At 43.4% G+C, this 12,556-nt stretch overlaps 1 protein-coding gene across 1 annotated transcript in view; it reads left to right on the forward strand.

The window, feature by feature from the left end:
• Window positions 1-9,265, forward strand: part of Npsr1 (neuropeptide S receptor 1) — a 95,236-nt gene extending 85,971 nt beyond the window's left edge. Inside the window, exons 7-9 of the mRNA XM_013035142.1 lie at window positions 4,229-4,315; window positions 8,067-8,247; window positions 9,163-9,265. Of these exons, the coding sequence (XP_012890596.1) occupies window positions 4,229-4,315; window positions 8,067-8,247; window positions 9,163-9,253 (359 nt within the window). The 3' untranslated portion in view covers window positions 9,254-9,265. The remainder of the gene's footprint in view (window positions 1-4,228; window positions 4,316-8,066; window positions 8,248-9,162) is intronic.
• The last annotated feature ends 3,291 nt before the right edge of the window (window positions 9,266-12,556 follow it).

Genomic DNA, 12,556 nt, shown 5'->3' on the forward strand with positions numbered 1-12,556 from the left:
CACGGGTGGTGGCCAGGAAGAATCAAGAACACTCTAGGGGCTGGGAAGGTGGCTCAGTGGTAGAGCGCTTGCCTTGCATGCTCGAGGCCCTGGGTTCGATTCCTCAGCACCACATAAGCAAAAAGAAAAAAACCAGAAGTGGCGCTGTGGCTCAAGTGGTAGAGCACTAGCCTTGAGCTGAAGAGCTGAGGGACAGCGCCCAGGCCCAGAGTTCAGGCCCCACGACCGGACCCAAAAAAAAAAAAAAAAAACACTCCAGATGCCCATTGGCATCTACCAGAAAAAGTAGAATTTAAAAAAAAATCCTTGGAAGGAAATAACCAGTCATGCAGATAAGCAAGAGGTGGTGTGACATGTTAAAAATACTCGATGATTCCTGCTGATATTTAGGTTACGTGTGTAGGTATAAAACAAACGTTAAGTCTGAAAACCTTTAGTGATCAGGAAGAACTGCTAAAATTCTATTTCTTTTTTTTTAATCAACCCGAAATACACACAGTTTTTTCCAACACACGAAGCACACTTATTTTAAAATATTGCCGGTTAGATTTCCTTGTTTCTAAACAAATCACCTGCACGTATTACAAACCCACAGATGGCGCTCCCCACGCTCCCCAGGGAGCAGCAGGAATGCATTTTGCTGCTAGTTAAAATCCCTAGGGACCAATTATTCCAGCATTAAGTGCTAGGGACCCCCACGAACCAAGGCAACTCTGTGGGAGCCCCAAGTCTTAGGAAGAGGAAGAGCTGGAACTGGCTATTTGGAGACTAAGTTCCCAGCCTGACCCCCGATTAAGGATGCACCCTGGCATCACAAAGTCTCTTGTCTGTCTGCTTCTTCCAGCAGCAAATGTACCAAGCTCACCAATTCCAGGCTGTGGAGCCACTAATGCATGTTGACAGGTGAAGTCCACTGCTTTTCACTCCTGCTCAGTGCCGAGGACAGAGTAAAACTAATCCTTTTATCTCCCAATAAAGGAGAATTACTTGCATTCTGTAGCTGAGCTCTCTTTGGAGAGCTCGCTTTAGAGCTGGAGGGCCTGCCTTTCCTCCAGTGGTCACATTAAAGATGATTTTCACTGATCCCATTGGGAGATCAGAGGGCAGGCAGTTGATTATATTGTCACCTACCTGTCTTGTGGAAACTATTGCGACTTTCCATTTTAGACAGATTTCAGAGCATAAATGCCATCCTCAGAAACTCTTCTGAAAGACTAAGTCCTCAGAGCTGCACTGGTTAGGGGCTAGCTGTTACCCAGGTCAAGCAAGGAGGGGCATTATGAACAGGCTATAATGCTATGGTCTCTTCCTGCCCCATGGATAAAATCCCCTCTGTCTCCAGATCACAATTTTGTATAAAAGCTTGTGATACCTTGAGTTTTCTCCCACAAACACAGCTCTTCTTCCCCCTTGGGAAAACTGCATTCATCCCAAGCAACAAGGTAACTAGCACACTACCATGGAGCTTAGTACCTAAAAAACTGTGAATTTTGTGTTTTGTTTATTGGTTTTTGTCTATCTTGGGGCTTGAACTCAGGGCCTGGTTGCTGTCCCTGAGCTCTTTTGCTCAGGCCTAGCCCTCTACCACTTTGATCCACAGCTCCACTTCTGGTTTTCTGTTGGTTACTTAGAGATAGGAGTCTCATGGCATTTCCTGCCTGGGCTGGCTTTGAATTGTGATGCTCAGACTCAGCCTCCTGAATAGCTAGGATTACAGGTGTGAGCTGCCAGCATCCAGCTTTGAGTGCGGTGTTTTGTGCTTTTTTTTTTTTCTTCAAAATCATGAGACTAAGTCTGGGAGCCTGGGGCAGTTTGTTTAAGTGATCAAGAAGGTAGGTGTGTTCTTGTCCAATCGTGAGGACTATGCCCTTCTCAGGGTTATACCTGATTCCAGGGCTGTGTCCTTCCCAAGATACCACACTGGATATTCAGGATCTCCACTCTGGGAATGGCAGATGGGCCCGGTGAGGAGGGGTCTGCTGTGTGCTGGAGGATAGCAGCATTCCTGGGCTCGATCTATTAGATGGGTTGCACCCCCACACCAGCACAGTTGAGACAGCCAGATGGTATCAAGGCACTGCAGAATCCCCACAAGACCCCATCCTCACAAGGAAGACCACCACTGTGAACAATGTGTCACATGTTCCCTCCCGAAAAGGAGGCTCTGTGCTTCAGGGACGTGCACAGGATAATTTAAAGACCCTAATAGTATAGTAAAGTACCTAATAGTCTCCAGAAAGAAAGAAAGGAAGAAGAATCCATTATAATTAGTGTGTTAGTTCTTTGCACCTGAGAATCCCCAGGCCTGTTTTTATTGGCAATAGATTGTCCTCTTCCATGAGGAAATCTGCAAACTACTCCCAAGCTCCTGGGGGCTGCTGCTGCCTGAGGAATTCAGCCCAGACTCCTGACAAAGAGATTGGAGGACTCCACGCCTGTCCTTAGCTCTCCTCTCCACCCTCAAACTCATGCTTCAGCAGGCTACGTCTAAACAAGATGATTCACCGTGGTCCCAACACATCCTCCGCCTTCTTGTTCCGTATCTCAGCTGGGGATGTTCCCTCTGCTTCCCACATCTCTGCAGTCCCACGTGCACCCCACCCTTGGCTGTGGATTCCCTCCTGCCCCTTGGGTTTACTGGCTGCTCCCTTCATCCCCCACAGTCCCCACCCCTGGCCTAGCTGGGGTAGGGTGGGCCTGTGTTCCCCTCCACTCACTGATCCCTTGTGGAACATGTGTGAGCTTTCCCGCTGGACTGAAAGTTCCTGGAGAAGCAGAAGTAGGTTTCAGGCTTCCCATTCTGCAACATGTCGTGCTTATGAGAGCAGGCTGGATTCGATGGTGAATAGGCTTGCATGAAGAGAACAAAGATTAGCCATGACTAGTCTCCCCCGGCCCCCTCTCAGGATTAAAATGACTTTCAAACCAGATTCTGAGCAAGGGGTAAGACTGGCACATCTGCCCTCTGCATGCCACGTGGGCACACTGTAGTCTTCTGAACCGGACCTCCACTACAGTTGAAAATACTGACACCAATTCAGTGAGAGGAGCTGAATTCACAAATAGGGGTTGAAGCCCTGATGGTAATAAAAAAAACAAAACAAAACAAAACAAAAACTCTTCCATCGTCAAAGGACACGGTGGCCAAGATTTCACCCTCAAATTTGCCATCCCTCCACCACTTTGGTTATTAAGGGCTATTGCACTAAACCTGCCCACGATAATCACTCTTTTATCATCAGTACTTCTTGACTATTAAAGGGTAGTATTGATTTATTGAACAGTTATTAAGCATTCAGTATGATAATAGGCTACAAGAATGGAGAAAATACATTCCTTGTCCACATGTAACTTCTATTTCTCATGGATGTTCATGGATGTGTGTGTGTGTGTGTGTGTGTGTGTGTGACTGGAAATGGAACTAAGGGCATCATGCATGTGAACAAAGCACTCTACCTCTTGAACTCAACCTCTTCAGCCTTTCCAGTGGATTCTTACTTTCACCCCTCAAGTGTTTTTATCATCAGGTAATAGCACTTACAGGTAGGCCTTGGTATATGGGTGCTTCTACATTTGTCTGATAGGAAAGAAACATGTAAGACTCACCAGTACTTCTGTCCATTCTCCAAGGATGAATGTTTACATTCTAATCCTTAATGAATATAGTTGGACAATATCATGGGTTGGGGAACTTGGGAGTCCATCTGATGAGACCTAAAGTTATATCCAGATTTGGTTATGATAGTTTTGTTGGTATCCCTGGCTTGAGCTTTGGTGAAGAAGAGAGTTTCTGAGTTAGATGAATGAATCGGTCTAGAACAACCTTTCTAGGAAAATGATTTTTCCCCAGGTTTCTGCAGGGAACAATGTGGGTGTTTCATCATAGTCTGAGACTTAGAGATCAGCTCTCCACAAAGGGGGACTTGGCCCCTGTGGTCAACCGGTTCCATTCCAGTTGCCATTTGGCCATATCTCTTAAAAGTCTAAGTTGCCCCAAAGCAATTGCATATGGCACGGGGTCACAAGAAGAGCAGTTTCCAGAGGCAGTTCTGAGCCATTGTAGTTGGAAAATGCCCCAGGAAGTCCTTCTAGATATAGTCAAACAAGAAACAAGTGATCTGCCCATACAAATACTGCAGGTCTGACCTTCAAGTTTCTATCGGAGGGAAAAAAAGCAGAAACTGTCACATCATGGGCACTAAATTTTGCCACTCTCTTGTATCTGCAGATGGAAAACTCTGTACCAGCTACAGCCGAGGGGTCATCTCAAAGGCAAAAATCAAGGCCATCAAGTATAGCATCGTCATTATTCTCGGTAAGCAGTATCTCTTCTGGTATCACAGAACTGTGTAAACACTCCAAAGACAAACTTGTGCCAGAAGGTCCATGCCAGACAGGCCAGAACACCCATTTCAGAAAGGCATCTATGTATGAGTACTTTGCCTCTGTCACCAGTACTCCTGTGCCTTTTTCAAGGGCCAATATCTGTGTTCTAGCCCCTGATGAATGCAGTTGCCCACCAATACTATGGATGGAGCAACTTGTAGTCCATCTGATTAGACCTACATACCTGTACCTCATGCTCAGATCCCCTGTCACTCAGCGACTTCCTGCAAGACACACCCTCCCCTCCTACAGGGCTGGCGTTCACAAAACAAGGGAAGATTGTGTGTTTCGTTTTCTGTGGGTCTTTAATTTTATAGTCACTGCTGACACTTCCCACACAGCTGCCTTTACTGACCTTCTGGCCAGCCTACCTTCTGCCCTTCTCTTTTCTTTCTACTCTTTATACACATGAAGTCAACTTCCTGCCTGAAATGGTCTCCTCTCAGATAGATGCATGGTTTACTTACATACCTCATTTTGTTCCCCAAGGGTGGTGCTTCCTTCTACCTTCTTTAGTTTGAACCCTTCTTTAGTCTAAACCTACCTGCTTTGCAGTTTTACTTCTACCTGAACATATATATATATATATATATATATATATATATATATATATATACACATACATACATAAAGAGAGAGAGAGAGAGATACATATTCTTATTTTTTCCTGCTGTAGCAACAAATCCATGTAAGCAATGACATGCTTTTGTGCTACATTATTATCACCAGGTCTGCAATAGGGTCCCCATATACGTTTTAATATTTGTAGAAGGAGTAAATGAATGAGGATCTGTAAGAAGGAAAGAGATTTGTTGTCTCTCCTTCTTAGTCAGTTCATCCACCCTCTTCCTGACTCTCTGGCAGATCTTAAGAGGCTCCAAGAAAGCATTAGCTGCATATTGAATCACCAGAACAGCTCTTCTTTCCTTTCTAAAACATGAATGCAAAATGCCAAACAGAGCACCCAATGTATGACTCAGCCAGCAGAGTATAGGCGCACAAGAAGATTGCAAGCAGAACTGAGGGAAAGCCTAAACAACTAGCCAGGGCTCTGAGAAACCTTTTCTCAGAAGCTGCTGAAGCAGATCAGAGACCCCCATGTTTATCCAGCCAGGATCACAGATGCACTCTCTGACTGTTGAACCAGGAAATGTGTGCTTAAACATGCATTCCAGAGCCAACACAACCCTGTGCATTCAGAATTTATACTGCTGGGCTTTGAGTCTGTGAGCAGCAATATAAGTAGACTTTGTAAAGCCACCTTGGTAACAACTGTTTTGAAAGACCCTTTATCATCCTAAGATGATACTCATAATACTGCGTTCCTACAATAATTTTTAAAAGTCAATCTAATGTTCCAAAAGTTACCTAAAGTAAGAATAAAAAGTTGTGATGTGTGTGTGTATGTGTGTGTGTGTGTGTGTATGCTCACATGGTTACACTGGAAAATATTGAAGTAATCAGGTATAACAAGAGCCAACTCATACAGATGGATTTTCATGGGGACACAAAAAAATGGAATCAGGTTTACTGTCATAGACTTGATTTTGTGAGTAGGCAAAAAAAAATTCTCTGGTAGCATTCCAAATTTAAAGTAAGCTTCCATTTCCTCAGGAGTTACATTTCTGAAAATCATCAGTATTATTAAAAAAAATATACATGTGTGTATATACAAACAGTAGGTTTCTAGAGTGGGCCATGACAGACAGGGTCCCTCCCTACATGAGTGTTCAATTGGACATTCAAAAAGTGGTTGAGACATGAGGAGTTTTGCTGACCAGGCTGCTGCCGGGAGTGTACAGGATGACAGGCACACCTATGTACACACACATACGTACACAAGCTATACATTCACACCGCACAAACAAGCCTGTTTCCCTTGATGCCCCAATACCACTCTCTCTACTGGGGTGAGCCACCCTGAGTCCCAAATGCTTAACTGCACCTGTGTAACACACTTCCTCCATCTGGAAACAAAGACATTACAAGTTAATACCTTGGAAGTGGCACTGTGGCTCAAAATGGTAGAGTGCTAGCCTTAGGTAAAAAAAAAAAAAAAAAAGCTCAGGGACAGCACCCAGCTCCTGAGTTCAAGACCCATGACTGCCTCCCCTCTCCAAAAATTAACAAAACAAATAAACAAGTTAATCCCTCATTCCAAAACTCCCCAGCAAGTCACAGAATCTCTATCACACAATTATGGAGGAAAGCTTGCCCCCTGCTTACAGACAGCCAAGGAAGACACATTCCTAATACTCTCAGAATATTTCTGAGAGTGGGAAAAGGTGAGAGGGGAGTGATAAGGATGTGGAGAGGAGTGGGTATGTGTTCAAACAAGCCATAGGTATGTAGCTCCATAGCAGTCTGAGCTCTCAAGAAAAACAGAAGATAGCTAGATGACAGACAGACAAACAGACAGACAGACAGACAGACAGACATAGACCGACAGACACAGACAGACAGACAGGCACAGATGGATGGACAGACACAGACAGACAGACAGACAGACAGACAGACAGACAGACACAGACAGACAGACAGACAGACAGACAGACAGACAGACAGACAGACAGACAGACAGATAGATAGATAGATAGATAGATAGGTAGATAGATAGATAGATAGATAGATAGATAGATGGGTGGATAGATGGATAGATGGATGGATAGGGTTGTCTGACATGATTATAGAGGCTGAGAAATCTCAGGATCCACACACAATTGGCAAGCTAGAGACCAAGACAGCAAATGGAACAAGTATTAATCCAAGTTTGAGTCCAAAGACTTGGGCACAGAAAAATAGTTTATGTAAGTATCTATCTGACTCCAAGTGTAAAGACAGAAGATCGTTGTCTCTAGCTAGTCAAGGAAAGATCAAATTCTTGCCCACTCAGTCTCATCATTAGATACAAATCTTCAACATACTGATTGGGTTATACACACCCTGAGGAGGGCATCTGCTTTTATTAGTTGACTCATTCATTCTCATAGATTTATCCAGAGTAATAGTTAACCAAATATCTGGGCACTCTGTAGCTCAGTCAAGTGAACAAATAAAATTAACTCTTCCACTCTGGATCCCCGTGCCGCACCCATTTCCTTTGAGGATTTGAAAACCCCAGGCCTCATACAGACGCGAATTGATTGGGACAGGGATATTGGATGGGTGTTTTCTGAGAGGGTAACTTAGAGATGAATAAAAAACTGAGAACACTGATAAAAACTGAGCTGTTGCCTGAAAATAATAAAACTACTCTGTCATAATCTAGAATGTGGAGTCACTGTATGGTCCCTGTGCTTCATGTTCTCCTGATGACCACAGAGGATCTCCAGGTGCTTTTGCTGGGTTTCCTTCCACACTGTGTTGGAGAAGAGGCTGGAGCCATATCTATCAGTTCTCCAGTTCTCAGTGACCAATTTGAAACTGTGGAGATCAGACCACCTCCCTCTACAGAGAGAGAGAAGATCCAGGAAATCTCCTAAGGCTAAGAATGTCATCGGTGGAACATGTTCATACATATGCGTACATGTGTACATGTTTGATAGACATGACAGACAGTGTAGACAGCATTCTATTCCTGAGGAATCCCAGCCAACACTGAACCTTCCAGTTAAGCTCCAGTCAGAGATGAGCAAGAGACCCTCAGTGGTGGCTTCTGCTAATGGCTCTCTTCTCCCCAGCGTTCATCTGCTGTTGGAGCCCTTACTTTCTCTTTGACATTTTGGACAACTTCAACCTCCTCCCAGACACTAAGGAGCGTTTCTTCGCCTCTGTGATCATTCAGAACCTGCCAGCCTTGAACAGCGCCATCAACCCCCTCATCTACTGCGCCTTCAGCGGCTCCCCCTGTGGCCCCTGCAGGTAAAGGAGGGCTCTGGACCAGCCACCTTATCCAGATGCTGGTGTGGGTGTGAGTGTGGGTACACGCGCGTGCATGCGTGCACACACACGCACAGGTGCGCTCTTCATTCCAAAGCACCCACACATTTCAGAATCCCCATATCTATATGAGATGCTGGAGCCCAGAACAGCTCTACTCGTGTGAAAAACATTGAGCCACACCCAGGCCATGGCCAGTGCTAATAGTTCTTTTATACTGAATCACAGTTTGTAACAAGTGCTTTTCTTTATCACAACACATGGAGATATATTTCTCATTCAAAACTCCTCATATGTGCTACCTCCATATAAGCCTATGTGGTAACCAGATATTTTTTTAATTATCATTTTATAGCTAAACAAAGTAAGGCTTACAAGACTCAGTGACCTTATTGAGATGATATGCGTTAGTACCAGAGCTGAAATTAAATCCCTCTTGTAACTACTGTTGTTCTCCTGTTTTTCACCTTTTATTTTAAATAAGCTGCTAAGAGTAGGTGGAGAAATCCACAGGAGACAGAAAATTATAAAAGCTTGAGAATTGGGCTTAATGCCAGAGACTGAGGTTCAAATCCTGCTTATTCATAGCTAAGTGTGACATTAGGCAGGTTTTGTTTGTTTGTTTGTTTTAACTTCCTTATATTAGTTTTAGCTTCTTCCCATGTGCAATGGGTTAATAGAAGTGTGCAGGACTTTGTTGTTGTCGCTGTCCACTGAACTCTGGTGCTGACGAATGGGAAAATGGCAATGAATAGTAAAGAGAGATTTGAGCATTAGAGAACCTGGAAAGTCCTAGCTGCTGCCTGATCTTTAATAACCCCCACCACTAGTATCTCAGCCTCCATTTTCATCCTGCAAGATCATTTTCCCTCATTGCTTTATTTGGACTTTACCTAGGGATCAAAGGTCACAAGATTCCAGAATAACATGCCGAGAGAGAAGCGAGAGGCACGAAATGAAGATTCTGTCCAAGCCAGAATTCCTCTAGATCCTGGGGCAATGTCAGCACCAAGCCAAAATCCATCCTTCCCCTTGGGTCCTCACCACCAGTTCATGCATGTGCCTGGATCTCAGCAGATCCCTCCAGCCTGCTCCTGCCCTCACTTCCAATGAAGGTGTGTCACCTGCAGTGTGAACAGTGGCCAACACAAACATACCAACGATTCCTACCAGCCAGGAAAGACATCTCTTACCTCTGCCTTCCTCCCAACTCCCAGCCCTCTTCTCCTTGGATCAGAACTAAATACAGTGGATAGAGATAGCACTGGCTCAGGGTTGTGACCTGGTTGCCATTTAAAAAATGATGATTTTAATTGATTAAAATTAATTTAAAATGACTTTTTTCCTCCAGTGTTTGCATTGGATGTTTGATGGTCATTGCCAAGATAGATGTTTGTCCCTGAAATGTCAACCAGTTCATGTACAGGGCCTGTACAAAGAGGCTGGCATCAGCCGAGCTTGCATGCTCATTATATCAACAAAGGACTTGTGGAAAGAACACACTACTGGGATCTAGACCCAAATCATCAAGGAAGCACCTTCTCTAGGAAAAATAAATGAACTGCCATGTGCCCTTGACCTTCAGTCTCTGGGAACTGAGACTTGGAAACTCCTGTCTTGAAACTCTTGGAAGGCTCCTCCCACTGCAGCCAGCATTTGGGCCACCTTCACATCTCAGGGACCCTGCTTCTTGCTGTGACAGCCCAGATTCTTCCCTGGGAGCTGGGGACTGAGTTCCCAAGGCTACTGCAGGTGTGATGTTTCTGTAAGCTCTTTATTTTTCTTGCAGCTCTCAGCCTTTGTCTACCTAACGTCTTTGCCAGGAAGTGCTGTTAGGGCTTATTTTGACAGGTCTGGAGTTTGGTATTTATAAGCATAATCCAAGTGAAATATGACTAAATGTTTTCTAGTCGATTTTTTTCTTCCCTTTAGAGTTTGCCATAAGTGGAAATGAAATAATTTAATTTGATTATGTATACATCCCCGCCCACGGCTCTGGAATGGCTCTGAGCACCTTATTTTTAGCTTCTCTTGACATTACAGTCTCCTTGGCAAAATCTTCCCTTCCAGAGTTTAAGTCTTTTTTTCCCTCTCTCACTCTTTTTTTTTAGCTGACTGCTAGTAGAGTCATTAAGATGTTCAGTATATTTTAATAGCACTCCATTTTTCATAATGATATCAACTTAAAGGCTGAGTGTTTAAGGTCATGGTGGCAATTTCTCCATAAATTCTCTTCTGAATCCCATGTGACCTTAGGGAAAGTATCTCCTTAGACAGAAATCAGACACTTTAGTCACCATCTCTCTAAAGATTATCCTCTGAATTTCAGGAGCCTGATTATCCACACAACAGATTTGAAAGCTGTTTTTCTCTCTTGTCCCATCAATTAAACTTGAGTAACCCTGGAAACTTTGAGAGGTGGAGGAATGTTTTTCAATATTTCTCTTTAAATCAAGATCTGCCATGGAAGTCTCCTGGGCTTCAATAGCTGCCTGTACAGAAGCCAATTAGCAGGGCTGACTGGTGGGCCCAGCTCTCCTGGAAGATGCTTCCAGTCTCTGTCATGCTCAGGTCTGAAGAAGACATCATGTACCTACCTCACCCACCCATCGATTCTAAAGGCTAAGGAGAGAGTACAGGGAGGGCTTTGCACTCTGGACCAGACTCTGAATGTGGTGGTTTTGTGCCTTTAGGTAACATGTCTCTCATACCCAAAAGAAGCTGGTTGCTATAGAATGACCTCCCATTAAAACCAAACTTGCTTTGCTCTCATATGGATTCTGGAATCTTTTTTGGCATATATTTGCTGGACTTGGGAAAACATAGTTTAAACATTGCAAAAACAGTGGTAATCAGTAGCCTTATTCACTTGGACTGGTCACTTCATGTCTCTGGGATCTATTGTCTCATCTGTAAGATGAGGCCAGAATAAGGTTAGAACAGAAGATCTTGGGGTTCTCACAGGCCAGGCTCTGGGGTGCTTGGGGATTAAGTTTCATCTGTACAGAGAACATCTAGAGTTTCTCCCCAGGGACCAATGACTCCATGACCCAGTGCCAAGTCATTTGTCCTCTGGAGGTGTACCTTGTCTCTGACTTGTGAACTCAGGTCACCATTTTCAAACCAGGAAATACAGTCTGAATTCTTGGAAAAGATGAGAAATATAGCATGTTGTGATGTTGCTGTTTATGAGCTTGATGCTCACCTGGTTCCAAGAAGCCAGTAAGGTGATTTATCAAATAGAAGAGTGACTCCCTACACCATGTCAAAAAACAAAACAAAAAAAAACCTCTTGGGTTACCCTATCAGATAGCTCCAGGGACAGGTGAAAACTTGGCATAGCAAGAAGAGATCTACTTGATATAACCAGACACACTGTAGAAAATCAGTCTCTTTATTTATATTATATATGAATGGGAAATGCTGCTCTACTTTCAAAGAATATGAGAATTGAAGCTTCATTCACCAAGCAGCACCTTCCAAGTTTCCCCCCAGAAAATGGTAGTAACTTTCTATGACTTTCTTTTGTTAATTATTAGTTTTAAATGGTTGTACAAACAAGTTGCCATTCCACAAAACAGTGTATAAACACAATGCCTATTGTTCAATGTTGCCCCTTCCATCATTCTCACCCATCCACCCCTTTTCTCAACTTTCCTGACTCTAGGATATGCCTTGAGAGTTATGACTTCATCCTCTGCACCCATTTGAGTATCCATTTCCTGGCGCTTATTTTGTTGGACTGTGAGTTAGCCATTCTGAAGAATTGCACTGTTTTGGTTCTCCCCTGAATCTACCATATTTATGTATACTTGCACACCACCCGTAAGTGTTTACTTATACATTTATAAATTAATCCCAGTTTCCACATATGAGATAAGACATGTGTCTTTTGTCTCTCTGGGCCTGATTTATTTCACTTAACATGATTTTTCCCCAGTTCCTTCCATTTCTTTGCAAATGTTGCAATATCATTCTTTCAGATGAATGAGTATTACATTGTGTGTGTATGGATAGATAGATAGATAGATAGATAGATAGATAGATAGATAGATAGATAGATCACATTTTCTTTTTCTATTCATCCATTGAGGGGCATCTGGGCTATTTACCATAGTATTTTCTTTGTTCTCCCTTATTAGTTGCATAGGAACTTTATGGGTGTACAAACTTCACAATTCCCTCTATGCAAACAAGCTCTTAGTAATTTGTAACTCAGGATCCTATCAGATACCTAGCTTTGAAAATAGGTCACTGAAAAAACTAAAGCCATTTCCTCTTAACTTAGGAA

Source organism: Dipodomys ordii, unplaced genomic scaffold, assembly GCF_000151885.1.
Source record: "Dipodomys ordii isolate 6190 unplaced genomic scaffold, Dord_2.0 Scaffold205, whole genome shotgun sequence".
Lineage (NCBI taxonomy): Eukaryota > Metazoa > Chordata > Mammalia > Rodentia > Heteromyidae > Dipodomys > Dipodomys ordii.